Source organism: Phoenix dactylifera, chromosome 11 (genome assembly GCF_051530095.1).
Source record: "Phoenix dactylifera cultivar Ajwa chromosome 11, Ajwa_hap1_PhDact_Kaust_v1.1, whole genome shotgun sequence".
NCBI lineage: Eukaryota > Viridiplantae > Streptophyta > Magnoliopsida > Arecales > Arecaceae > Phoenix > Phoenix dactylifera.
In genome coordinates this window covers 19776263-19801826 of record NC_143200.1, presented here as the reverse complement: position 1 = coordinate 19801826, position 25564 = coordinate 19776263, and the positions used below count along the sequence as shown (strand labels likewise).

The following is a 25564-nucleotide window of genomic DNA, read 5'->3' as shown; positions in this document are numbered from 1 at the left end:
CCTGAGGGCAGCCTGGGCTGGAATTAGTCGTGCTCAATGTGTGTTGAAAGCCAACGCCATCTTGCTAGAGGGTTGATAAGTGCGAAATAATACCTAAATTAACCTCTTTCTCATAGCACTTATCATTATTGTAATACACATATTTTGTAAATTTAACCATAAAAAATGTGTTACCTTCACCATTGCATTTTAATAAATTATCAGAGGTAATTCGAGTTAGATTAATATTTTGTCATAATGGTCGAGTCCTATGTGTGCAGGTCGAGTCAAACCAATTGGGATGATGTCTAAACCCGAACCTCATGCACCTCCTGTATCTAGGGATCAAGCTTCCATCCTAGCGGTACAATGTCAAGATCATGTATCCTTTCTTCCACGATTCAGTTCAATGCAAATTTCCTTCGCGTTTGCAGCGGTGCCCATGTCCACGTCATCTTCTAAGTGCTTAGCGATTAATGCTCCAAGTTTGATCCCGGCCATCCCATGTTGATCTCCCAATATCCCAGCTCACAGATCTATTTCGTCCTCCTATTACTCTCACACATTACAGCCTCCCGGCTTGATCCCAGCCAAATTAAATTCACATCATCTCATCCTTCCGAATCCCCTCTCAGCTGTAGCCACAACCACTCGCAGTCAGCCACATCTGTTTTCTTCCTCAACTTTCCTTCATCCCGTGTGCGTACCATTCGGACCCAAGGAACAGAGCCGCGTCCAGCTTCTCCTCCGCGTTGAAATATGATCTTATCTTCTGGCTTGATCCCAAGGAATCTCCCAACGTCCCAGCTCATCTTCCCACGCATCCGGCTCAGCTCCTCTTCCATCCGAATCCCCTGCATCGTGGATCCTCTTCTTCTTCCGCGATAAGATCCAGCTCCTCCCAGCCGAGATCCTCTCAGCTTCATGGATCGTATTCCATCTCTCAACCATGCGCATCCATTCCGGGATACAATCGAGTTCAACTCTATCCACGGATGAATTCATAGCCCTTCCCTGCTTCAAAACAGAATCTGGATAGGCTCTAATCTCAGCGTCCGGATTAGCTTCATCTCTCTTTTTCCAGCCATTCCCTCCTTTCACGGACATCTCCCAGCAAATCCCAATGTCGATGTGTGCCTTCCTCTCATTCTTGATCAACTCCATCGTTATCCTGCATCATCCAGCATCCTCATCTTCTTCCGCTAACTTCCAGCCTTCCTGTTCTTATCCACGGATGAGTTCACACATTTTTTTTCCTTGCAGAGCAGATATCCTTATCTTCCCGATTCTTCCGGCATCTCCTCTCAGCCGTGAACACCATCCCGCTTTGTCCACGTCTCTGCTTCTTCCGGATTACTTCGCATTAGTGATGGGCATCGGGCCATGCCGGGCCGGCCCGGCCCAGGCCCACCGAGCCACGGACTAAACGGGTCGTGCCCGACCCGGCCCGCTCAGCAAAAAATGCAAGCCCGGCCCGGCCCCAGGCCCGTGGATTGGCGGGCCGGGCCGGGCCGGGCACGGCACGAGCACGGCCCGTCTCGGGCGCAAACGGGCCGTGCTAGGCACCGCCCGTCTGGAGGGGGGAGAAAATAGCCGTTTCCAACGGCTATTTTTGGTTTTTTCCCAAAATACCCCTCCCAACAGTCCAAAAACGGCTAATTTGAGGGGTATTTTGGGAAAAAAATTTTCTGGCTCGCGGGCCGTGCCGGGCCCAGGCCCTTATGGGCCGTGCCGGGCTCGGCCCGCGGGCCAGAAAATGGTAACCCAGCCCGGCCTCCTTTCATGGGCCGTGCCAGGCACGGCCCGTTACTGTAGCAAGCGGGCCGTGCCGGGCCATGGGCGGCCCGGCCCAGCGCCCATCTCTACTTCGCATCCAGCCGTCTATAGATCACACATCCCGTCTCCTCCACGTGGAAGCAACATCGACTCCTTCTACCGCATCTCTTCTCTGCGATCAGCTCCCAGGTCATATTCTCCCCAACGTCCGGATGAGATACGACAATATCTCCCATTATCGGCGGATCAGATCAAGCCTCTTCATCATTATCCTCCCACTCGAAACAACCATGTGAAGAAACAGAGGAGGAGGGAGGGGGAGTTTGCAGCCTATAAAAAGGAGAGTTGATGTTGAACAGGGGGCAGCTGGGAATGATCCAATTCTCACTGAGTTTCGGGGAGGGGGAGTTCTCAGAGACGTCCGAGAAGGGAGAAGATGACGGGAGAAAGGAGGTAGCTGTGATGGGAGTCCTCTGCGCTGCCACTGTCTAATTCCCCATGGAAGGCTGAGTTCTTCATTAGGGCTGGATGCAGCCCTAACAAAGGACTGGATGCAGCCCTAACAAAGGGCCAAGGATTTTGTATCTTTAATTTTATGTTCTTAGAGTTGTATGAACTCAATGCTTTTAATGAATATCTTCCTTTATCTCATATTTAATTTCTGTGATGTTAAATGTGACATTCATACAACTGGTTTTCATGGTCACTAAGTAAATATAAAGATCATCTATGCTTAAGAAAGATGCAGTGTCCTGCCACATTAGTTTAGGGTAGACATTTCATGCCAACTGAAGATGGATGTTCCTAAATTGCTTTTGAAACATTTTATTTGAATGCTTATTCGGCTTGTAGCTAATTTGCATGTTAATCCAAGAATAAATTAAAATACAATCAATCCTTGTTGCCATGTTAGTGGTGAATTCCTTGCCCTAAGTTCTCTCAACTGCTATCATTCTAATTGCATTTCCTATTAAATAATTTAGTTCAATAGTCTTCTCAAATTCTCTTTTTCAAATATTTTTAAGAAAACAACTGTACCCCAATCCCTGTGGATCGATACCCGTAATCACTATCCTACCAGATACGTGCTATTGCGTGGTTTTTAAAGTTGACTATCAAGGGTGACTTGGCTACTGTGGTTGGTTGGATTCGGGGGCGCCCTACAGGGGTAGGGGCCACCACCCCCTACTTCGGGACATCTAGGGTATGGCTGGCGGTGGCATTATCTTCAAGTTGGGTTGGGTTGTATTTTGACTTTTTTGAATGTATTCATATCAAAATTGTGTGAGTCATCAGCTGGAGCAAAAAAAAAAGACTTCATTGATATAATGAGCATTTCTCTTAATGGAGGAATAGTCATGTAGATATTTTTGATTTTTTTTTTCAACATTCTAGTTTTGTAGCTTATGTCGCATGGTGTCTGGCAAACATGCCACAACCTTCTATTATTTCTTGAAATTACCAATTTTTTATTCAATAATAGATGAGTACATATGACTTGGTGTACTTAATTATTTCCTTTAGGCATTTGGTAACTTAAATGAGATCATCATGATGATCTAAGATCATTGTTGATTCTCATCATGAGGCAATCTGATCCCCATCATCGTTTTTGGTATGTCATGGACCAATGATTAGAGATTTCTGAGGATTTGCGAGTAGTTTATTTGGTATGTCATGAGAATCCAAGTTCACTAGTCGTATATTACCAAAAATATCTCTGATATATGTGAGGAGAATTTTTTTATGTACTCTTGATTCTCATGAATTAAGAATATAAGCAAATATACCGATTTTTATAGTGGCCCTATTATTTTGTCACAGACTTTATTGTTAGTAGCCACTATCTCTAGAAAATTATACTATGTTTGATGTATCTAAGATATAGTGAAGTGCAAATGACAACATCTCATTTGACCCCAATATCGATAAACAAAAAGATAATCTCAACCCATATGGGATAGGAGTGGATAGTTCAAAAATACTCTCCTTAATATCAAGTTTGGATAAATTGAATCATAATTAAATTTACATAGCATCAACCATTTGCAACATGTTCTTTTTATTCTATTTTTTCTCCATATAAATTTAGAGCTACCACGGCAACCAACTTCAAAATCTTTGTTGCAATGTTCTACCTTTTGCTAATTGTTCCATCTTCAGGAGGGTTCACCATATTGGAGCATGGGTGTTCATTCTTAATACATTCATGATCTTCAGCAAATTGTATGGCAATAACAAGCATATCATATACATATATGCATACATGCATACACACACACACACACATATATATATATATATATATATATACACACATACATGTACATATATATATATATATATATATACACCCACACACACAAGAGAGGCAATATGCCATCCAGCTTTTATTATTAAATGAAGCTTATATACAAGTGATCATATACACAAGGCGGCAAGGATGTAAGGAAACGAGGCATGTGCGTAGATTGAGCTAAGGCACTGTTGCTCTTTCTTTTCCGTGAAGTTATTCTCTGTTGTATTCTGCTCTAAGCCAACATCCAGCACACAAACATAGCTCAAAAAATTTGTGCTCAAAGAATTCTGATCAAACATCTTAGAAAATAGATAGATCTATAGAAAAAAGTTTATATATCTCAAAACCAAAAAAAAAATATTGATCTCAGATATAAAGACAAATTTACCAGGCAAAAAAAGATTTTTTGCATAGATATCAATGTGCAAGAAAACAAGATGGACTCAATCAAATATAAAAAATCAAAAGATCAAAATATCAAGAAATCAAAAAATAAAAGAATCAATAATCCCAAAATCAAGAAATCGGTATGGCCAAAAAATAGAAAGAGGAAAATATCAAGATAGGAATCCAAATCCTTTGCGGATGGTGCTTCTTCATGGGCACTCTTTCTGAGACGACACTTTTTTGAAGTCTCTCGTACCCAGCATGCGGAGACTTGGCCAATACTAAATTACTTGATCAAGGGGCAAGATTATCCCAAGATCACTGTGTTGGAGTTATATTAGATACCCGTCCTCAAGGATGGGTTTCCCATCATCCGGTTGGCCAGTGATTTGAGAAGTAAAGGTGATCTGGGATCACTGCTATATAAGATCACTAAGGTGCAACCAAATACGATGATCTCATTATTTTCACTCAAATCACTCTTGATCCTAGGTGGCTCACCCCATACCAAACACCCCGTTAGATGATTTCTACCAAACTCTTCATACTCTCAGCATTTTAGATGGTAGTCTCAACTTTTGTTCAACTAAGATTTTCTTGTAGCTAAAAACTTTATCTACATAGTTGTGGCCATATTTTTTCAGTGGGCTCTACAAACCTCCAATAGCTGGTTGTTCCTCAACAACATGGCAACCAATGGCTACATCAATTGATCTTTTTAAGGTAGGATTCTAGGAGGGATTCAGACAACAACCTTAGACATCACCTAAAAAAGCTAGCCATACGATGTTATTTGGGTTCCTTGGCTTTGTATAAATATCCAAGATTTTTCTAATGAATAACGAATGTGGAACTAGACACATGCTTGCATGGGTCTTCACACACTCCCCCTCTTTCAAGCCTAAGCATCCTCGTCACCCTAAGAGTCCAAATCCATTCAAAGCTAATCACAAGTACCATAAATCTAATCACAAATACCATGATAAATCTATGGTCAATCCAAATAGACCATGTTGCAGTATTTCTTTTAGTCCACATGACTATAGGCTGGGTCCTCTCTGATACCATTTATAATAATCCATGATCTCACCAAAAGGCTAGCTAGAAGATGTTATTTGGGTTTTTTGGTCCTGTATAGGTATCCAAGATCTACCCATTGCATAGGTAATGTGGGACTAAATACTCGTCCACATCGCCTTCGCATACTCTTCCCCCATTTAAGTTCTGACGTCCTTGTCAGGCTAAAGATCTAAATCTATTCAAATCCATTCTCAAGTACCATAAATCCAATTACGAACACTATGATCAGTCCATGGTCGACTGACTAAGGTTCATGCTGCAATGTCCCTTAGTCTACATGGGCCATGGATTGGGTCCACTTTGATGTATATCGGCTATGCACTGTATAGATATTGGGTACTTATACACGACTAAAAAATCTAAATCATACCTATACATGATATATTTATCAAGCACTATAGAAAGTAGCAGGTGCGATTAGCTGCATGTGCAGCCTGCATGCAGTGTACAATAATTTCTCCCTCTTATAAGACTTCCACAATGCAAGTTTGATTTGGAATAATCTCAAAACCCAGCCTAAGTACCATGACATCAGATGGTTGCCCATAGCAGGCTCCCGTGAGCCCATGCTTTTTCTATATGTGGTTTAGAACGAGAGGGTGGAACATGGATAATCTCTTGAGGAGAACGCCAAAGAAAGAAGCTTGCATGAAGAGATCAACTACAAAGTGTTTTGCATCCACAACACATAAAAGAGGCTTTTATTAAATACACGTACTCCCAGGACCCAGGTGAAGTCGTTAGTCAGACGTGAGTTGCCGTTCTGTGTTCTAGGTGAAAAAGAGGATCGTTTTCATGTTAGGTAACAGCAGCATTTCAAGGAGGCAGGCCTTTGAAAAATCCGAGTTGGCTCACCGCATAAAACCAGCAGAAACCACAGCTTCCATTGGGAATTAATTCCATCATCGGTTGCAGGGGACCGGAGCAGCCATGGGGGGAGAGGGAGAAGGAGAAGCTGAGAACATCCCCATGCTCACAGAGCTTCCAGATGCACCATCAGATGAATCAGAATCGCACATCAAGAGAACTGGTGAGTTCCATATCTTTCCTCCTGAATTTCTCTCATGTTTCCTAAACTTTGGATGTCATCTTCTCACCATAATCTACTTTGTGGGTTTAAGATTTCGACCTTTTTTATTTAAAACATGGATGGAATTAATTTTTGGTCACAAAACTCCTGAAAAATACCACCTTTTCTCTGGTTCACTGATACCTATAAACCACTTCAATCTCTCTTCAAATTTATTTTCTAATTTAAATCGATAATGGAAAAAAAAAACTCCATCTCATATTATTTAAATCCTTACTTTCAAATTTTACAACTAGGGAGATTTTGGCTGCTTTATCTTTATCTCATCAGCCAAGCATGAATTAACTTTAGTTTGATTTATGTATTCCATTTTTTTTTCAGAAATAATTTATTTCATATCTTGAGAAGTTTTTTAAATGGTTTATTGCTGTCCTCTTTTACTTTGGAAATTATATTCATTTATTTGGAAAAATGCAATATCCATTTCTTCTTTCTTTCTTCTTCAGGGACTGTTTGGACTGCTGTTGCCCACATAATTACGGCTGTAATAGGCTCTGGAGTCCTCTCTCTAGCATGGAGCATAGCTCAATTGGGTTGGGTTGCTGGTCCTATATGTATGGTGTTCTTTGCTTCAGTCACCATGTTCCAATCACACCTGCTTGCTGATTGCTATAGATCACCTGATCCTGAGCATGGGCACATCAGGAACCATTCATACATGGAAGCTGTAAAACTGAATTTAGGTAACTCAAATGCTCTCATAAAAAATTTAGGTAACTCAAATGCTCTCATAAAATATTCTTACTCAGTTGGATGATAATTTCCATTCATGGAACCATTCATCCTTCTAAGGATTTTGACATGATCGATGAATGATATGGCGTCTATTGAAAGCTACACAGCTCTTGGTAGTGCCAAATATGTACTGCAAACAATCTTAATTTGAGAGCAGTAAAAAAAACTTTTAAATGTTCCGGCGCCACCACTATAATCGGTCCTTGATGACCTAAGTTGCGTCTTGTTCAAGATATACGACAGATTTTAATAAGTTATCTACCTTGTGATATTTAATATTTAATAATTTAATTAATTCAATTAGTTGGTACGCTGATAAAAATTAAAAAATTATAGCGAAATATTGCATGGATCACAAAATCTTAGGTGGATCCTATGTGATAATTTAATCTGTTCCTATGTGATAGGTGGATCCTTGGCACCCCCAAAATATTCTTCTTACTTTAAAACAGACGCGGACTCTTCAATCGAGACAAACCGACATGATCAATGGTCACATGCATCAATATAACTTTGGTGCTTAAAATACTCTTGAGTCTTAAAACTATAAATTTAATTAAATGATGTGGGACCATTCATTACGTCATTTTAGCCAAACATGTCGGCATCTGCAGCCTTCGTGTCCGAAAAGAAAGTGCCATGTGCGGGCCGTGACTTCGACGGATTTGTCGTTTCAAAGCTACGGTTCGTCCCACCCAGACGACTTATAGTTGCACCTGGACTTCACTTATAAATTTAGTTGGTCAAACAATTTATAGTGAATTTTAGCAAAAAAAAAAAAATTATAATGAAACATCAGTTATTAAATAGCTATCGCCCTGATCACCTCCAGACCTACGTTTCCATCATTCACTGCGAGATTTGAAATCAATTATATAAAGATTGTTTTCTAAACTTCTATCCTTTTAGTTTTCACTCGTTTTTGCATATTTTAAACAACAATAATATAATATAATTTATTTTACTTAAAAAAGTAACTGCCAGTAAAAAAATCCCGTTGTTTTTTTTTTACATTCACTATAAATGTTTCTTCCTATTGTATGGTCTTATTTTTATGGATTCAGCTGGCTGTAGTCGGGAGATTAATGTGAAAAAATAGTTGCTTAAATAAAAATTTTGAAAAAAAAACTCGGACGGGGCAGTCCAAAAAAATGGTTCTCCAATTTTCTTAGCATTCCCATGATAGTTACGTTTCAATGGAAAAATCGTTTTATTTCTTTATTGGTAGTGGCTTGTTGGTAGGGTTGGCCTTATCCGATTTTGGCTAATTCGGTCATTGAGATTGAGACCGACCGGTGGGGCAAACTATTATTGCTGGTATTGGTTTCTTCAGATTTGAATATTTGTTCGGTGTCTGCTTGCAGGGAAGAAGAGTTGGTGGGCTTGTGGGATATTTCAGCAAATAAATTTGTATGGCATTGGAATAGCATACACCATCACGTCAGCTAGTAGTATGAGGTATCCTTGGAAATAAATTTGCCTATTTATTTAAACCGCTCGCAATCCTCTCATATTTCTCAAAAAAGAAATAATGAGTCGGGTTTGTGGCCAGCTTGCACTATGCATGCCAGGATTCATGTCAATGATCATGTGGGAGTGATACTTGGATTGAGCTCAATTTGAATCTACCCAGCCCACCCAAGTTGCTCATTAGATAGGATTAGGTTGCGATTTTATAGATATTGGTTTGACTTGGGATCAAAAATTCTAGCCGGATCTCAATTAGGATTGGGTCAGGGTTGATCTCTAATCCAAACTCGATCTTAATCTAATCCAAACCTAACCCAAACAGACCCAACTTGATTTGACCCAATGAAACTTTATATTAATATCGCTACTTGCACGGAAATGGCTTCTCCCCACACACACAGCCATGAGAACTGAAAAAACAACATGCACGCACAAACACACACACACACACATATATACATATATATAGAGAGAGAGAGAGAGACGTTGAAGTACTACTTCAATCAATTTGGAACTGATTAAAGTTATTTATGTTATTCAACATGCATGCAGAGCAATTCTGAAGTCAAACTGCTACCACAGAGAAGGCCACAGTGCTCCATGCTCATATGGAGAGACTTCTGAAATGCTGCTATTTGGAGCTGTTCAGATGGTTTTCTCACAGATACCAGATTTTCACGAGATGGCATGGCTCTCAATTCTCGCAGCAGTTATGTCCTTCGCCTACTCATCCATTGGATTTGGACTTGGGCTTGCCAAAGTGATAGGTACTTTTTACCTTATGCTGATGTTAATAAATAGTTTTAGAGGAATTTGTAACTTTTAAATTTTAAATAAAATTTGGAATAAGAGGAAGCCATATGTCCTAAGATTACATGTTCTTCCAGTCCAATATCAATGTAGAACATCTGTGTGGTCATCTAATGAAAAGATGGGATGCCATCATACTTGATTAAATAACAATTGATGGGGACTTGCCAATACCGTAAAATAGCTAAAAGAGTTTGCTGTGCGTAAGCATCTTTCCTTTGTCGTTCGCACAACTTGGGGTCTATTTCTGTAGTAAATAATCAGAATGTGTAGATAAAATGCTTACACACAGAACACGTACTAAGTGCATGCATCCTTGCATATGTATGTATGCACATATACTTGCATATACACAAGGACTGACCTTTACATATTGGCAGGGACCTTACCTTGATATATCTTATGATTAAGAAAAGAAAAATTTTCATTTTCACATGGACATGCACATATATGTATTCCATGAAGATATCTACATCTGACATGTCTATTCCTATTTGTGTTTGCATGAAAAATTATATGCAGATATGTGTCTAATATACCACATTTTGTTCAAAAAACCGACAACATGATACAGAGCACATTGATGCATGAATTTAGGTGAAGGCATAATAGTAGGATGTTGATTGGATTATAGAACTCTACTCAGTCTAGTGAAAAAAAATCATACTGGAACTAACATGTTAAAGCTTCTTTTCTTGTGGATCAAATTTTCAAGCACTAGTGCTCTAATGCTGCCATACTTCACACAGCTTTTCCATCATACTTGTATGCCAGAGAACGGAAGAATCAAAGGTGGAGTTGGAGGCATTCCAGTATCCTCAACAACACAGAAGTTCTGGCTAGTTTCTCAAGCACTGGGAGATATTGCATTCGCCTATCCATTCGCTATAGTTCTCTTAGAGATAGAGGTGATAAACATTTCACAACTTTGATTAATATGAATATGTAGCCTAAAAAAGTTTGTTGCTGATAGTCCAGTTATGACATCAAGGTTTTTAAGTTCAGAAGAATTGAAGGAAAATTATTGAGCTTCCACAAATGCAGGATACTCTCAAGTCACCACCACCTGAAAACCAAACCATGAAGAAAGCAACAAAGATCTCGATTCTCACCACCACATTCTTCTACCTCTGTTGTGGGTGTTTCGGCTATGCTGCCTTTGGGAATGATACACCTGGAAACCTCCTGACAGGGTTTGGTTTCTACGAGCCTTACTGGCTTGTCGACTTTGCCAATGCATGCGTTGTTCTTCACTTGGTCGGAGGGTATCAGGTAAGCCCTTCTACTATGATTGAGTATAAATACTAATGTACTTTGAACAAAATTAAAACCTTTAGCATGCCTTGTTACCAATCACTTTGCTTGATCTCTTGCCCAAGTACTGACTTGAAGAGTGAAATGAGGGAAGCTAAAGCTTCTGTTTATATTTTGATAGGTTTTCAGCCAGCCAATATTCGCATTGGTGGACACATGGTCTGCAGAGGAGTTCCCCGGCAGTGGATTTGTGAACAAATTCTACACCATCCAATTGCCATTCCTGCCTCCTTGCAGACTGAATCTTCTCAGGTTATGCTATAGAACCATATATGTTGCATCCACCACAGGGATTGCAATGCTCTTTCCATACTTCAACCAGGTCTTAGGAGTGCTGGGTTCCTGGACCTTCTGGCCTATGGCTATCTATTTCCCTGTGGAGATGTACTTAGTGCAGAGAAAGATAAGGGCTTGGACAAAGAAATGGGTTGGCCTTCAGATCTTCCGAGTTGTGTGCTTATTTATCAGTATGTTTGCTTTTGTTGGATCAATTGAAGGAATTATTAGTGAGAAGCTGAGTTAGGGATCCATCGAGGTTTTCCTTTTTTTTCCTTATTTTTTTCTCTTTCTAAATTTGTGGTGCATTTTAAAGGCTGCTATTTTTCAGGACAAATACGATTGAAATAGCTTTTCTTTCCTTTTTTTGTGCTAGAATAATGTGCAGGGAATAGATGGCACTCTCATGACCGGACTAATTGACTCAGGCTTGGCCATGCATCTAGCCAAGCCCAAAGTTGGGACGTGTATGGAACTTGCCACACACGGGATTTACCCGACATTGTATTTACGTGCATCATATGAAGCATGAGATTGGATCGCTCTAATCTATTACCATGGTGTGCACTTGTTGCCTGGAGAGTGGTCTGCCAGCCGGCACAGGAGTGGGGGCTGAGTGTCCAGTCTCCTCTAAGGGGGCGAGGTGTGTTGGTTGCCAAGCATACTGCGAGGTTGGTGAAAAAAAAAAAGCTCCTGTTAAGAGAGGCAATATGCCATCTAGCTTTTTTTATTAAATGAAGCTTATATACAAATGATCATATACACAAGGCAGCAAGGATTTAAGGAAACGAGACATGATATGTGCGTAGATTGAGCTAAGGTACTGTTGCTCTTTCTTTTCCGTGAAGTTATTCTCTGTTGTATTTTGCTCTAAACAGCGCACAAACATAGCTCCATAAATTTGTGCTCAAAAGAATTCTGATCAAATATATTAGAAAATAGATAGATCTATAGAAAAAAGGTTTATGTATCTCAAATCCAAAAAAAATTATTGATCTTAGATATAAAGACTGATTTACAAGGCCAAAAAAAGACTTGTTGCGTGGATATCAATGTTCAAGAAAACAAGATGGAGTCAATCAAATATAAGAAATCAAAATATCAAAATATTAAGAAATCAAAAAATAAAAGAATCAATAATCCCAAAATCAAAAAATCGCTCCTAACAGTACTTATTCCTCCAACAGGTGATTCGTCGAAAAGACTAGCAGCATTTGTCCACTTCTCTGACTCATGGCCAAAAAGGGAAAGATAAAAATAACAACATAGGAATCCAAATCCTTTGCGGATGGTGCTTCTTCATGGGCACTCTTTCTCAGACGACACTTTCTTGTAGTCTCTTGCATCCAGCATGCAGGGACTTGGCCAATACTAAACTACTTGATCGAGTAGCAAGATTATCCCAAGATCACTGTGTTGAAGTTATATTGGATACCCATCCTCAAGAATAGGTTTCCCATCACCCGGTTAGCCAGTGATTTGAGAAGTAAAGGTGATCTGGGATCACTGCCATATAGGATTACTAAGGTGCAACCAAATACGATGATCTCATTACTTTCACTCAAATCATTCTTGATCCTAGGTGGACTATACCAAACACCCCCTTAGATGATTGCTACTAAACTCTTCATATTCTCAGCATTTTAGATGGTGGTCTCAGCTTTTGTTCAACTAAGATTTTCTTATAGCTAAAAACTCTATCTACATAGCCATGGCCATATTTTTTCAGTGGGCTCTACGAACCTCCTATAGTTGGTTGTTCCTTGACAACATGGCCACCAATGGCTACATCAATTGATCTTTTTAAGATAGGATTCTAGGAGGGATTCAGGCAACAACCTAAGATCTCACCCAAAAAGACTAGCCATAAGGTATTATTTGGGTTCATTGGCTCTGTATAAATATTCAAGATTTTTCTGACAAATAACTAATGTGGAACTAAACACATGCTTGCATGAGTCTTCACACACTTCCCCTCTTTCAAGCTCAATCATCCTCATCAGGCTAAGGGTCCAAATCCATTCAAAGCCAATCACTAGTACCATAAATTTAATCACAAACACCACGATAAATCTGTGGTTAATCCAAATAGACCTATGCTGTAGTGTTCCTCCTAGTCCACATGACTATGGGCTGGGTCCACTCTGATACTATTTGTAATAATCTATAATCTCACCAAAAGGCTAGTTAGAAGATGTTATTTGGCTTTTTTGGTCCTGTATAGGTATCCAGGATCTACCCATTGCATAGGTGATGTGAGACTAAATACTCGTCCACATCGACTTCACATACTCTTCTCTCATTTAAGTTCTGATATCCTCGCCAGGCTAAGGGTCTAATTTATTCAAATCCATTCTCAAGTACCATAAATTCAATCACGAACACTCTGATCAGCCTGTGGTTGACTTAATGAGGCTCATGCTGCAGTGTCCCTTAGTTCATATGGGTCATGGGTTGGCTCCACTTTGATGCACATTGGCTATGCATTGAATACATATTAGATACTTATACAGGACCAAGAAATCTAAATCATACCTTTCAGCTAGCTTTTTTGGATGAAGTCCTGGATTTGTACAAATGGCATCAAAGCGGACTGGCTTATGTGCCATATCTACTTAAGGGACACTGCAGCACGAGTCTAAATTGGATTTATGGCATTTGTGATTAATTTTGAATTGATTTGGACCTAAAGCCTGGTGAGGATGCTAGAGCTTAAATTTGAGGAATATAAGGATGGTGTGGGTGAGTGTTTAGTTCCATATTAGTTATGTAATGGATAGATTCTAAATACTTAAACAAGATCAAAAAATTCAAATAATATTTTTTGGCTAATTAGATAAGGTCCAAATTGTTACGAATAGTATTAGAGCGGATTCGGCATATGGCTCGTGTGACTAGGGGCATTGCAGCACGATTATTTGGATTGACCACAAGTTGATCGTGGTATTTGTCATGAGATTTGAATGGATTTTGGACCTTAGTCTGGTGAGGATGCCGAGGCTTAAATGGAGGGTGTATGTTAAGATTTGTTCAAGCATGTATTTAGTCTCACATCAGCTATGCACTAAGTACATCTTGAGTACTTATATATGGTCAAAGAATCCAAATAATATTTTCTGACTAGCCTTCTTGTTGTTATAAATCATTTACTCAACTCTTGCAGGATTGAATTAAAAACTCATGCTTCATTAGCAAATCAATTTACTAAGTTATTCTATGACCCACCTAGCAAGATGTCCAAATTCCTTGTTGAATACGTTTGGAATCTAGCTTGTTGCTTCATCTCAACAGAAGATATTTTAAGTGTATTCGCCCAATGTGAATGATGCATGCACCCTTCTAAGGGACTCCCAAGCTGGTTTGGAATCCCCCACAGGGGTGAAAGTGGATCGGATAATATTTGTCAGGATTCATTTTCGTATCGAAATTAATTCAGATATAGATAAAAATTTGAGCATTCAACTAATATCCGTATTCATATCAATATTCGTAAAAGAAAAATGGATATAGATATGGATAGACAACTATCCGATCCATATCTGAATATTCAATTCTATTTGTAACTTTGTTTAATTTTATACAACTCTCACAAACTTTTAACAAAAATAAATGACCACATTAATATGCTATTAATTTGATCTATCATTTATTTAGTAATAATATCTTTGATTTTATGGTCATAAAGTTTAATTATCCGAATTATATCCACATTTATATTCATGTTTTTTTGATATCTGATCTGTATCTATATTCGTTTGAAACAAATATGAATATGAATTTTTTGCATCCGACTAACATCCCTATCCGCATCTATATTTGTTAAATAAAATATATATAAATATGAATCCGATCTGGTTTCAACATTAATCCCCCACGTTGTCTGGTTACTTAAAAGGGAGGTATACACGCAAAAGCTACCGAAGCTTGGTCATGCAAGAAACACACGAAATTATGGAGAACGAGCACGCTGAAAGCCTAAGCAGGAAGGAACACATTGCCGAAGTTTCTTGGGCAACACGCGTTCAAATTTTTCATCCCGGGAGAGACTTGACATGGCCCCAGATGAATTGTTAGATATGACTTGGTATTCTGCCTTCTTAGTGAAACACTAGATCCTCTTCAGTTGTTGCAGGAACCTTTCACAAGCCAAGGGCATTTCAAGTGGAAATGATTACATCATTGGACTGGTCCACTGGACCCGGTCCATCTAATAATTTATCACATTTCAACAGACAAATCCGAGTTCGCCCCCAATCCCATTGAGAATTAATTCCATCATCGGTTACAGGGGATCAGAGAAGCCATGGGGGGAGAGGGAGAGAGGGAGAACGTTCCGTTGGTCGCAAAGCTTCCAAAAGCATCAGATGAATCAGAGGGGCACGGCAAGAGAACTGGTGGGTTCCATCGCTTTCCACCTTGGGTTCTCTCAACTTTCCGGGACTTTTTATCCCATCTTCTTACCATAATCTGTTCTTAGGCTTTAAAATTTTGATTTTTAGTAAACTCTTGATGCATATATTCTTTTGTTCACTGAAAGATATAGCCCATTTCAGTTTCTCTTCAAATTACGGTGTACTCTGAATTGCTCAAATTGGTAGTCATGGTGGATTCTGCAGTTGGTTTTCTTAATTCTTTTCTTCCCTTCTGTTGTTTGAATTTTCCTACAATATTTTCTTGCATGCCTTTATATTGTTGTGCTTCTCTAATCCTTCAAAGAGCGTACTCTGTCTCCTCCTTTAGTTGGAACTAACTACTAGGGTGATAGACTATGAATCCCGCTACAGGCTATAAGGCCCGTTTGGGTGAGCTTTTGGAGGGCCAAAAAGCACTTTCTGACCCTCCAAAAATATTTTTGGATAAAAAAAATATTTGATAAAAATTTCGGAAAGTTGTTTTAGCTTTTCCAGAAAGCTAAAAACTGCTTTTTGAAAGAAGCTCCATTTTAAAGCTCTTTGAAAAAGCTATTTTGACCTTGGAAAAGTTATTTTTTTACCAAAATATCCATAATAAAATATAACAATTACATATCTTGTTCTTTTATAAACCTAAAAAATCTGCTGGAGCCCTAACAAAGAATCTTAGCCGTGGATCAGATTCTCTTCCATGCAAAAAAAGATATTCTTGTTTCCTATTTTTATTTTATATCTTTATTATTGTATTATACTATAAATATAATATTAAATTATATTATATCATAATACATTAATATGTTATGTTAAATAATTTAATATTATATTATATTATGAAAAAATAATTTACGCTAATAATTATAATATTTTATTCCTTTATTATTGTATTATAATATAAATATAATATTATATTATATTATATCATAATACATTAATATGTTATATTAAATAATTTAACATTATGTTATATTATGAAAAATTAATATATGCTAATAATTATAATATTTTGTACCTTTATTATTGTATTATATTATAAATATAATATTATATTACATTATATCATAATACATTGATATGTTATGTTAAATAATTTAATATTATATTAAATTATTATGCTATAGTATACAATGTTTATTACTATATTATAATAATATTATATTACATTACAGTAATATTATACTATATCATATATTTATATATTAATATATATTATATTTTATTATTCCTTGTTGTATAATACTATGTAATGTCCTTTATGGTAATTTTGTAATACAAAAGTACTTTCTCAATTTGTTTACCAAACATATGTTAAAGTACCACAGCACTTTAAAAATGTAGCTACCAAACAGCAAACAACATTTTATAAAAGCTCTACTTTAGAAAGTTCTACTTCCAACAGCTCCACTGCCAACAGCTTTCCCAAACAGGGCCTAAGTATTTTGGTTGTTTTATATATCCAAGAAAAAATTAAGTATATTTTGACTTGATTTCAAATAATGTATCCCATTGCTTGAGAAGTTTTTTTTAATGTTTATTTCCATCCTCTTCTAATAATGAACTTTTTTCTCTTTTTTTGAGAAAGAAAAAATATTTCTAGTTCCTTTTCTCTTTCTTGTGCAGGGACTGCTTGGACTGCTGTTGCCCATATAATCACAGCAGTAGTAGGCTCTGGTGTTCTCTCCCTATAGCATGGAGCCTGGCTCAGTTGGGTAGGATTGCTGGCCCCACAGCTATGGTGTTCTTTGCTGCAGTCACAATGCTCCAATCGCACCTGCTTGCTGATTGCTATAGATCACCTGATCCTGAGCATGGGCACATCAGGAACCATTCATACATGGAAGCTGTACAGCTGAATTTGGGTGAGTAACTGAAATGCTCCTATAAGATAACTCTATGTTCCAGTGGATAAGATATCTCTACTCCAGTGGCTATGATATTTCCATCCATATGTCTTGATGGTTCCATCTTTTTTCATCATCTTAAAAGCAGTATTGACTAGGTCTCATGCCTTTCACTTTTGGTGCCCTTCCGTGTTCAAGAAATGGATGGAAACATCACTATTCATGGGTGTGTCTCCATTGTCAATGTGCTTTCTTTATATTCCTCTGGCTAACCCTCCATCCCTGTCCGAGTCTTCATAGATTTCCTGGTCAAAGTCTTCATTCTCTTGGCCTTCATGAAGGTTTACGTGCTACATGCTAGTTTAATATTGATAATTTTCAGCTTGCATATAAGTCGATCCGAAACATGCTATGTTGGGCAAAAAAAGGTATTTGCATGAGACCAAGTATTTGCTTTTTAGGAGTACCATCGATGTAGATTTATCCAGTCAATATTTTTTATCTTTTTGAGCAAATTTAGCTATTATCATATTCTATTGTTGGACACCTGTGCCTTGCTTGAGAGGAGAATGGATAATTCTGATTTGAATATCTTATTCTGACAAATATTATTTATATTAAAAAAAGAGTTGTCATAAACATTTGAGTGAACACTGCGTGGAAGAGGTACATCGGTGGAGATGATTCCATTAAAAAGTTTGCGTTTGGGGCTTGTAGCAAACTATCCGTATCTCTCTTGTCAAGCGTTTTATTTATTTTCTTTTAGGAAATTCAACCTTTGTTCTATTTTTTTCTTTTATTTCGTAGAAACTTAAGATTTGAAATTTATCTAAAGTGGTTATTTTGGGATGTTATTTTATACACTACCGGGAGTAAATCAACTAGAATCGTAGAATAAAACCTGCATTTAACCTAAATTCACAAAAAAAAAAAAAAGTTTTTTTTATTCAAGGAAAAGGGGAAATAATGTTGAAAGTTATTTAGCTAGGTTTTTTTTTAAGGGAGAGGAGAATTTGGTGTTGATTTGACATGATTTTTTTTCCATATCACTTTTAGCACTATCTTTGGATGAGTTTGTTCCTTTACAAATCTAAGAATAAGCTTCTCACCTCTCTCATTGGAGAAAAAGGTGAGAGGAAATACAACTTTAGAAAATGGAATCAAGTCCTTGTTCATCACGATCATCCTGAATTGGACCAGTAAGAGCCAGGTCCTGGGATAGTTATTTTTGGATGTTGCAAATAGAGCCCCTGATATGGATTGAAACCGGAGCTGCACCATTTACATTTGACGATATATGAGGCAAACTGGCCATCAGTTCAACCTCCATCTAATCTCAGAGGTTATCCTATCATACACATCCGGTATAAATATATTCAACAAAATTAGAAATCGCAAAGAGCAACCGGAAGAACCGACAAATCGATCCACATCATTCTTTCAGAGTGCTCTAATATGTAAGAAGTGACTCAGTCTGTAGCCTTATTCACTGCTCTGTAGACATGTCTAACATTAGGGATATCGTGTAGGAGGGGGTATGCATCAGCCATCCCCGTCTTTTTCTCTTAAAAAATTTGAATATTTGATGCATGCTTGCAGGGGACAAGAGCCTATGGGCTTGTGGGATACTTCAGCAAGTAAGCTTGCAAGAAGGGGCATAGCCTACATCATCACGTCTGCCAGTAGCATGAGGTAATGCTTCTTTTCTTTCCCCCCTTTCTCTCCCCAGTGAAGGAGGTATGCTTCCTCCATATTTTACGTGCAGTGTGGTTGAAAGTAATACTTCTAGCTGGCCCAACCTATTGAAACCAACCACCCATCTACGAAGTCCATAAAACTGATACGTAGCCCAATGGTTGCTTTCCGGCCCAATTTAAATTCGCCAAGCCGTATTATTGAACCATCTCTCTATATAGCATCTTCCTCTTCTTCTTCTTCTTCTTTTTCTTCTTCTTATTTTTTTTGTTGGTTGAATCGGGTGTTTTACAAAGCCCTCGAATAAAAGACAATCCACTTGCATCAGTTACAAAAATGTCATAGAAATTTTCTATATGATCCGTCATGTAGAAACTATCCAGTCTGCAGCCCTATTAACCTAGGCAAACTATCCTTCCATATCAACTATTATCAAATCATTAATCCCAATGCACTGAGGTTGGACTTAGGTGACACGACGAATTTCGCACTATTTTGTGCAGCCCCAGGTTGTGGTCAGCAATACTATCCACTAAGAATATCCACGATTTCAGAATTCTAATGCAATCCAGAACTCTAGTAATGAAAAAATCGTAATCTATAGCCAAGTTAATACTGGGCAATGAGTTGGCATAGTCTGAATTTTTTTTATCAGCCGTTCGGGCCGATCCATTTAAGGCCCGTGTCCAATACCATATAGCAACGATTGGGCCCAAAAGGACTTGTGCTGGCTATTTACATCGTCACAACCCAAAGAAGCTGGGTCTTCTTGCTCTGTTTCCGTGGCAGCGATCCCAAATTATACTTTCAAGAGAGAAGGGTGTCAGAGAAAGCCTCCTGACTTTTTACATCTACAACAAAACTTAAGATTTCCTGTTGTATCCACAAAGTATCTGAGAATGACGCAGTTAGCATATTTTTCTAGAAAAAAATTTTCATCACCGTACAAATTAAACTTACAAAAATTAAGATATTCTGGAAGAAATCTTCTCCAAAGTCGAAACGCATCGGAGGATTTGGAGAGAATAAGATTCTATCTACCTTAAATTATCTGTAAGGAACGTATGATATGCTAAGTATCCGCAAATTTCCTATTGTAACATATATTTTCTTAATGAAAGTTTTAAGTTTTCTTGCATCTCTAATTTTTGTTCTTCTTGCTATTTGTTCTCGGTCCAACGACAATGATCTTGAGGGTGTGGTCCAAGGTGCTAGCTACGCTTTTTGAGAGTGGTTGTACCTTTCACTTAATCAATTCACACGGAATATGGGCTTTGTGTCCATGTCATGCGCTAAAGCATTGACTCTCAACATCAAAAGGAAAGAAGAGATTCCACTTCCATCTTTTATCATTGTCAAACTCGTATCTTTGATTAATGCAATCTCATAATGATGATTCATGTGACACAGTAGCATACTCTAGTTTAATTCTTTGCAATCGCTTGCAATGTTAAACTGAGAAATTTTAGATTGTAATTCAATCAAGAAGATTGATGTGCGCTTCAGTTTTGTATTGGCATCAAAGACATAATTTAGTCTGTGTTTCCTAAACAAATTGATCAGTAGCCTACAATCCCCACCCCCCACCACAGTACACAAGCAAACACACCAAAAAACTAAAAAAAGAAACGAAAAACAAAAAGCAAGAAAGAAGGAAAGTGGATCACTGCGTCACGTTTCTAGCCATGGAACCAATAAAGAAAGATGGCCCAGTTGAAAGAATATATGATGTCAAGAGATTTCCCCACCTTTATTGTGAGTGGACCTCCTTTCAGGATAAAAGATTATATCTTGGACCTGGTTATCAACTTCCTCTTTGTGGTGCTTCTCAAAAGGTGGGGACTATGAATGCAAATGAGAGACAATGAGGGATGAAAATGCAAGAGCGTCTTGCACCATAAAAGAAAGTTACACACTATTAGGAAATGGTTTATAGTTTGACCTTCTACATTGTGTTCAGGAATGAATTCTTTTGCAGTTTTACTTTGGTTTAGTTCAGATGTTAGAGATTTCTTGGTTTCTATTTGCTGTTCCGTTCCAAAATTGGTGTTACTCTGTGTAATGAAACAGGGTAGACCTGCCTTTTTCTTTCCGCTCAAGATGATAATAGTGAGGTTATTTTTTTCTTTTTAATTCTTTTAAAGAGTACTGAAAAACACCTGTGATAGCCCAGTAATATTTATTGTCGTAATCTATAGACATCATAATCTGCAGCAGCCTGTAAGCTATTTATCTGGGGTTGGCTGCATTAATATTTAATCCTACTTTACCATTGGTGCCTCTCCAAGGCAGAATTCCTGAATGGGGTTGTCTCTAACTATGCGTCTGTATGTTTTGAGTTCCATAATTTTTCATTAATAGGTCTGTCCACTAGGCTTTGTACAGAAAATCAGTTGTACAGCAGAGTTCTATGATTCCCACCCTCTTTTGATCTGTTACTTAGAACCTTGATTATGGTGACAATTTTATGTATGATGTTATGACTGCTGAGTTGATGAAAGCAGCAGCTGGTTTTTAAGAGGGATGGGAATAAAATTACCGGGCGGGCCGTACACCGTATCTGTATAAGTACCAACACAAAGCAAGAGATGCAGAGAGTATTATTGTGTTATCGTGGAATCTGGATTTTTCCCTCAAAATGAAAGGCCAGGGGGACCAGAATCCATGATGGTCCAGATCAATATATCAGCAAGTGGACCAAATTCGCTCATCTAGACCAGATACTGATCTTTCAATAGATGCATTCCAATCTTCAATAGCATATGTTTTTGTCCTGTTTGATGAAAAAAAAGAAGGAAAAGCCGCACGCGAAAAATGATCTGAGCGTAAAGAAATGAAGTTGTGACCACAGAGGTGATAGAAAGGTCAAATTATCAAGATAGTCCGCAATGAATGATGCTATATACAAATGATAGGAGATAAGAAAATGATGGATCCTAGCAACACTATCGTAGTAATTTCAATTTGAGGATCAAATGATGGATCTTAAGCATCTCTGCTGCACTGATTTTTAATTTGACAAATCAAATGATGAATGATAAATTCATCCCTTAATACTTTTCTCAAATGTTGTTGACACCTATATTAATCAAAAGTCCCAGTGGAGAGTTCTGTCCCTCCTAAAAGTGGTGATGAATGATAAATTCGTCCCTTAATACTTTTCTCAAATGTTGTTGACACCTATATTAATCAAAAGTCTCAGTGGAGAGTTCTGTCCCTCCTAAAAGTGGAAATTAGCTTTCTGTCATCTCAAAACATCATCCTCTATATCTACCCCCAACAACAATGGAATGTAGTAACAAAAATTTGCTTGCTTGTGGGCACCTAGGAAATGGCAGTTCATCATTCCCTTGAGCTAACTGATGATTCCTGTGATGACGACCGGCATCTGATAAGAACTGGTAATTCCAACACATTCTCATATTCTTCCTTTATCCTCTCGAACCGAATCCTTCTCATCCTGATTTTGAAGCATTTTGGAGAGATCAATTCAACCAGGAACCGTATGGACTTGTGCCGCTCATATAATCACTGCAGTCATCGGATCCGGCGTGCTGTCTCTGGCATGGAGCACTGCCCAACTAGGTTGGATTGCAGGGCCTGTTTCCATGCTTTGCTTTGCCATGGTAACATATATCTCTGCCTTTCTGCTCTCAGACTGTTACAGATCTCCTCATCCTGTGACTGGATCCAGAAACCGCTCTTACATGGATGCTGTTAGAGTGTTCTTAGGTAGTAGCTATTAGTCCCCTTTGCCTTCACCGGTCATCCATATTATGTACTCTCTGATAGCTATGAAGTAGCTTCTTTAACTCTGTTTGATGCTAGTTCAGGTGAAAAAAAGACATGGATTTGTGGTTTGCTTCAATATATGAGCTTGTATGGCGCTTCCATAGCGTGTACAATCACTACTTCAATTAGTATGAGGTAATTCGCTACTTCAAGTAATGAAACAGGTCTTCTTGCGCACAAACACGTGATGAGAGTATTACAAAAATATTGAGATCAATGCATATTATATCAAAACTAAGATGTTGAGGTCCTACTTTGATCCATTTGAAAGTTTTATAGCTAATTTTGATATGATTAGAAACCCTTCCCGTTATTCAACATGCATGCAGAGCAATTCAGAAGTCAGACTGCTACCACAGAGAAGGCCACAATGCTCCATGCTCGTATGGAGATGGTATTTATATGCTGTTTTTTGGAGCTGTTCAGATAGTTTTGTCACAGATACCGAATATTCAGGAGATGGCCTGGCTCTCAATTCTTGCAGCAACCATGTCCTTCTCCTACTCATTAATTGGATTCGGACTTGGCATCGCCCAAGTTATTGGTAATGTTGAGCTTATGTTTATGTAAATAAATAGTTTTACAGGATTTAGCAACTTGTAAATCTCAAAAATATATGGAATAAGGAAAAGGGTAGCTGCTGAGGCACTTATGAACTGAGGCGTGTGTCCTAAGTCCACAAGTTCTCCAATCAAATATCAGTGTAGAGTATCAATACATGGACATCCAATCAAAGATGTCATCAGTCTTGACCAGTTACCACTGATGAAGCCTAGCCAAAATTATAAGATAGGTAAAAGATAGGGCTGGGCTCCTTTATTTTCCATGCTTTATATATTTTCCCCTTCAAGTGACTTGGATGCTATGTAGTTAGTATAAAATTTTGATATTGATGTCACACACACATACATATATACATGCATGCGTGCGTGCAAACACGGATGCACATACATCAATATGAAAAAACAAGGAGTAACCTTTCTATGTTGGCAGGAGTTTTTTACCTTGATAAATATTATGATTTTAGGTTCATCTTCATGTTTACATACATATATTCTATGAAGAGATCTAAATTAGATATGTCTATTCCTACTTGTGTTTGCATTAAAAAGATATGTGCAGACATGCGGTCTGACATAGCATATTTTCATCAAAAATTGACAATATGACGCAGACCACATCTAGACATGAATTCCAAAGGCATATTAATAGAATATAGATTGGATAACTGAACTTGAATAAAACCAATAATATCAGAATTTACATGTTAAAGCTGCTTAGTTTTTATGGATCAAATTTGCAAGCACTGTTGCTCTAATGCTGCCATAGCTCTCAGCTTTTCCATTACATTTGTATCTCAGCGAATGGAAGAATTAAAGGTGGAACTGGAGGCATTCGTGTGGCCTCGACAGCTCAGAAAGTCTGGCGAGTTTCTCAAGCACTGGGAGACATTGCATTTGCCTATCCATACTCTATGATTCTCTTAGAGTTAGAGGTGAAAGATATATCGCACTTTCGATTAATTTGAATGCGCAGCCTGAAAAGCTTTGCCGCTGATTGCTCAGTTTGATGTCAAAAAATTTAAGTCCAAAAGAACTGGAGAAAACTTATTGAACTTCCATGAATACAGGATACTCTGAAGTCACCACCACCTGAAAACCAGACCATGAAGAAGGCATCAATGGTCTCAATTCTTGTCACCACATTCTTCTACCTCTGCTGCGGGTGTTTTGGCTATGCTGCCTTTGGGAATGACACACCTGGAAACCTCCTGACAGGGTTCGGTTTCTACGAGCCTTACTGGCTCGTAGATTTTGCTAATGCGTGCATTGTTGTTCACTTAGTGGGAGGGTATCAGGTAAACTCTTCGATAGCCAGAGTATAAATTCTTACGCACTTGGAATAAAATTAGAAACGCTGCAGTTTCATGCATATGCTACTAATGCAGAAGTGAAATGAGGGAGCTAAATTCCTGAGACTTCCCAATTCTTCATTTGAATTTGTAGTCATGCTTCAGGTTGATGCAAAAAAGTTAAAGCTCCTCCTCTTTACAATTTGATAGGTTTACAGCCAGCCAGTATTCTCATTTCTGGACAGATGGTCTTCGGAGAAGTTCCCAACCAATGGATTTGTGAACAAATTCTACACCATTCAACTGCCATTCTTACCACCTTGCAGACTGAATCTTTTCAGGTTATGCTATAGAACCATCTACGTTGCATCCACCACAGGGATTGCGATAACATTTCCGTACTTCAACCAAGTCTTAGGATTACTAGGGGCCTTAAACTTCTGGCCTTTGGCTATCTATTTCCCTGTGGAGATGTACTTTGTGCAGAGAAAGATAGGGGCTTGGACGAAGAAATGGGTTGCTCTTCAGATCTTCAGTGCTGTATGCTTACTAGTTAGCATGTTTGCTTTAGTCGGATCAATTGAAGGACTCGTGAGTGAGAAGCTGAGTTAGAAACCCTTTTTTTATTATAAAAAAAAAAACTGTGAAGCGTGCCATTTTTAAAGAAGAAATACTAAGGAATACGCTACTCTAAGATTGCTTAAGACACCATGGTTTGTTCGTGTGACATATTGTTTTGTCTATATTATCCATGGCTTC

General features: G+C 38.2%; 2 protein-coding genes and 1 long non-coding RNA gene across 3 annotated transcripts; all 3 read left to right on the top strand.

Moving 5' to 3' along the window:
* Window positions 1-337: 337 nt before the first annotated feature.
* LOC148700700 (uncharacterized) lies at window positions 338-2537 on the top strand. Its single transcript, XR_015971250.1, has 2 exons — window positions 338-1110; window positions 1243-2537. It is a non-coding gene; the product is annotated as an uncharacterized LOC148700700 (long non-coding RNA).
* A 3518-nt stretch (window positions 2538-6055) lies between these two features.
* Window positions 6056-12009, top strand: LOC103711967 (putative amino acid permease 7). The gene is made up of 8 exons (XM_039116884.2): window positions 6056-6551; window positions 7058-7294; window positions 8711-8804; window positions 9369-9583; window positions 10401-10534; window positions 10671-10898; window positions 11062-11475; window positions 11593-12009. Exons 1-7 carry the CDS (start codon window positions 6452-6454, stop codon window positions 11461-11463), a joined length of 1410 nt encoding a protein of 469 aa, XP_038972812.2. The 5' UTR covers window positions 6056-6451; the 3' UTR covers window positions 11464-11475; window positions 11593-12009.
* A 7169-nt stretch (window positions 12010-19178) lies between these two features.
* On the top strand, window positions 19179-25513 carry LOC103711969 (putative amino acid permease 7). The gene is made up of 7 exons (XM_017844014.5): window positions 19179-22562; window positions 22660-22893; window positions 22995-23088; window positions 23283-23497; window positions 24315-24448; window positions 24584-24811; window positions 25016-25513. The coding sequence occupies exons 1-7, from the start codon at window positions 22493-22495 to the stop codon at window positions 25415-25417; spliced, it is 1377 nt and encodes a 458-aa protein (XP_017699503.1). The 5' UTR covers window positions 19179-22492; the 3' UTR covers window positions 25418-25513.
* Window positions 25514-25564: the final 51 nt, after the last annotated feature.

Coding starts and splice junctions, on each gene's coding strand:
- LOC103711967 (XM_039116884.2), top strand. CDS start 6,452: ATGGGGGGAGAGGGAGAAGGAGAAGCTGAGAACATCCCCATGCTCACA. Junction 10,535..10,670: donor TAGTTCTCTTAGAGATAGAG/GTGATAAACATT, acceptor CCACAAATGCAG/GATACTCTCAAGTCACCACC. Junction 10,899..11,061: donor ACTTGGTCGGAGGGTATCAG/GTAAGCCCTTCT, acceptor ATATTTTGATAG/GTTTTCAGCCAGCCAATATT.
- LOC103711969 (XM_017844014.5), top strand. CDS start 22,493: ATGGCAGTTCATCATTCCCTTGAGCTAACTGATGATTCCTGTGATGAC. Junction 23,089..23,282: donor ACTACTTCAATTAGTATGAG/GTAATTCGCTAC, acceptor ACATGCATGCAG/AGCAATTCAGAAGTCAGACT. Junction 24,449..24,583: donor TGATTCTCTTAGAGTTAGAG/GTGAAAGATATA, acceptor CCATGAATACAG/GATACTCTGAAGTCACCACC.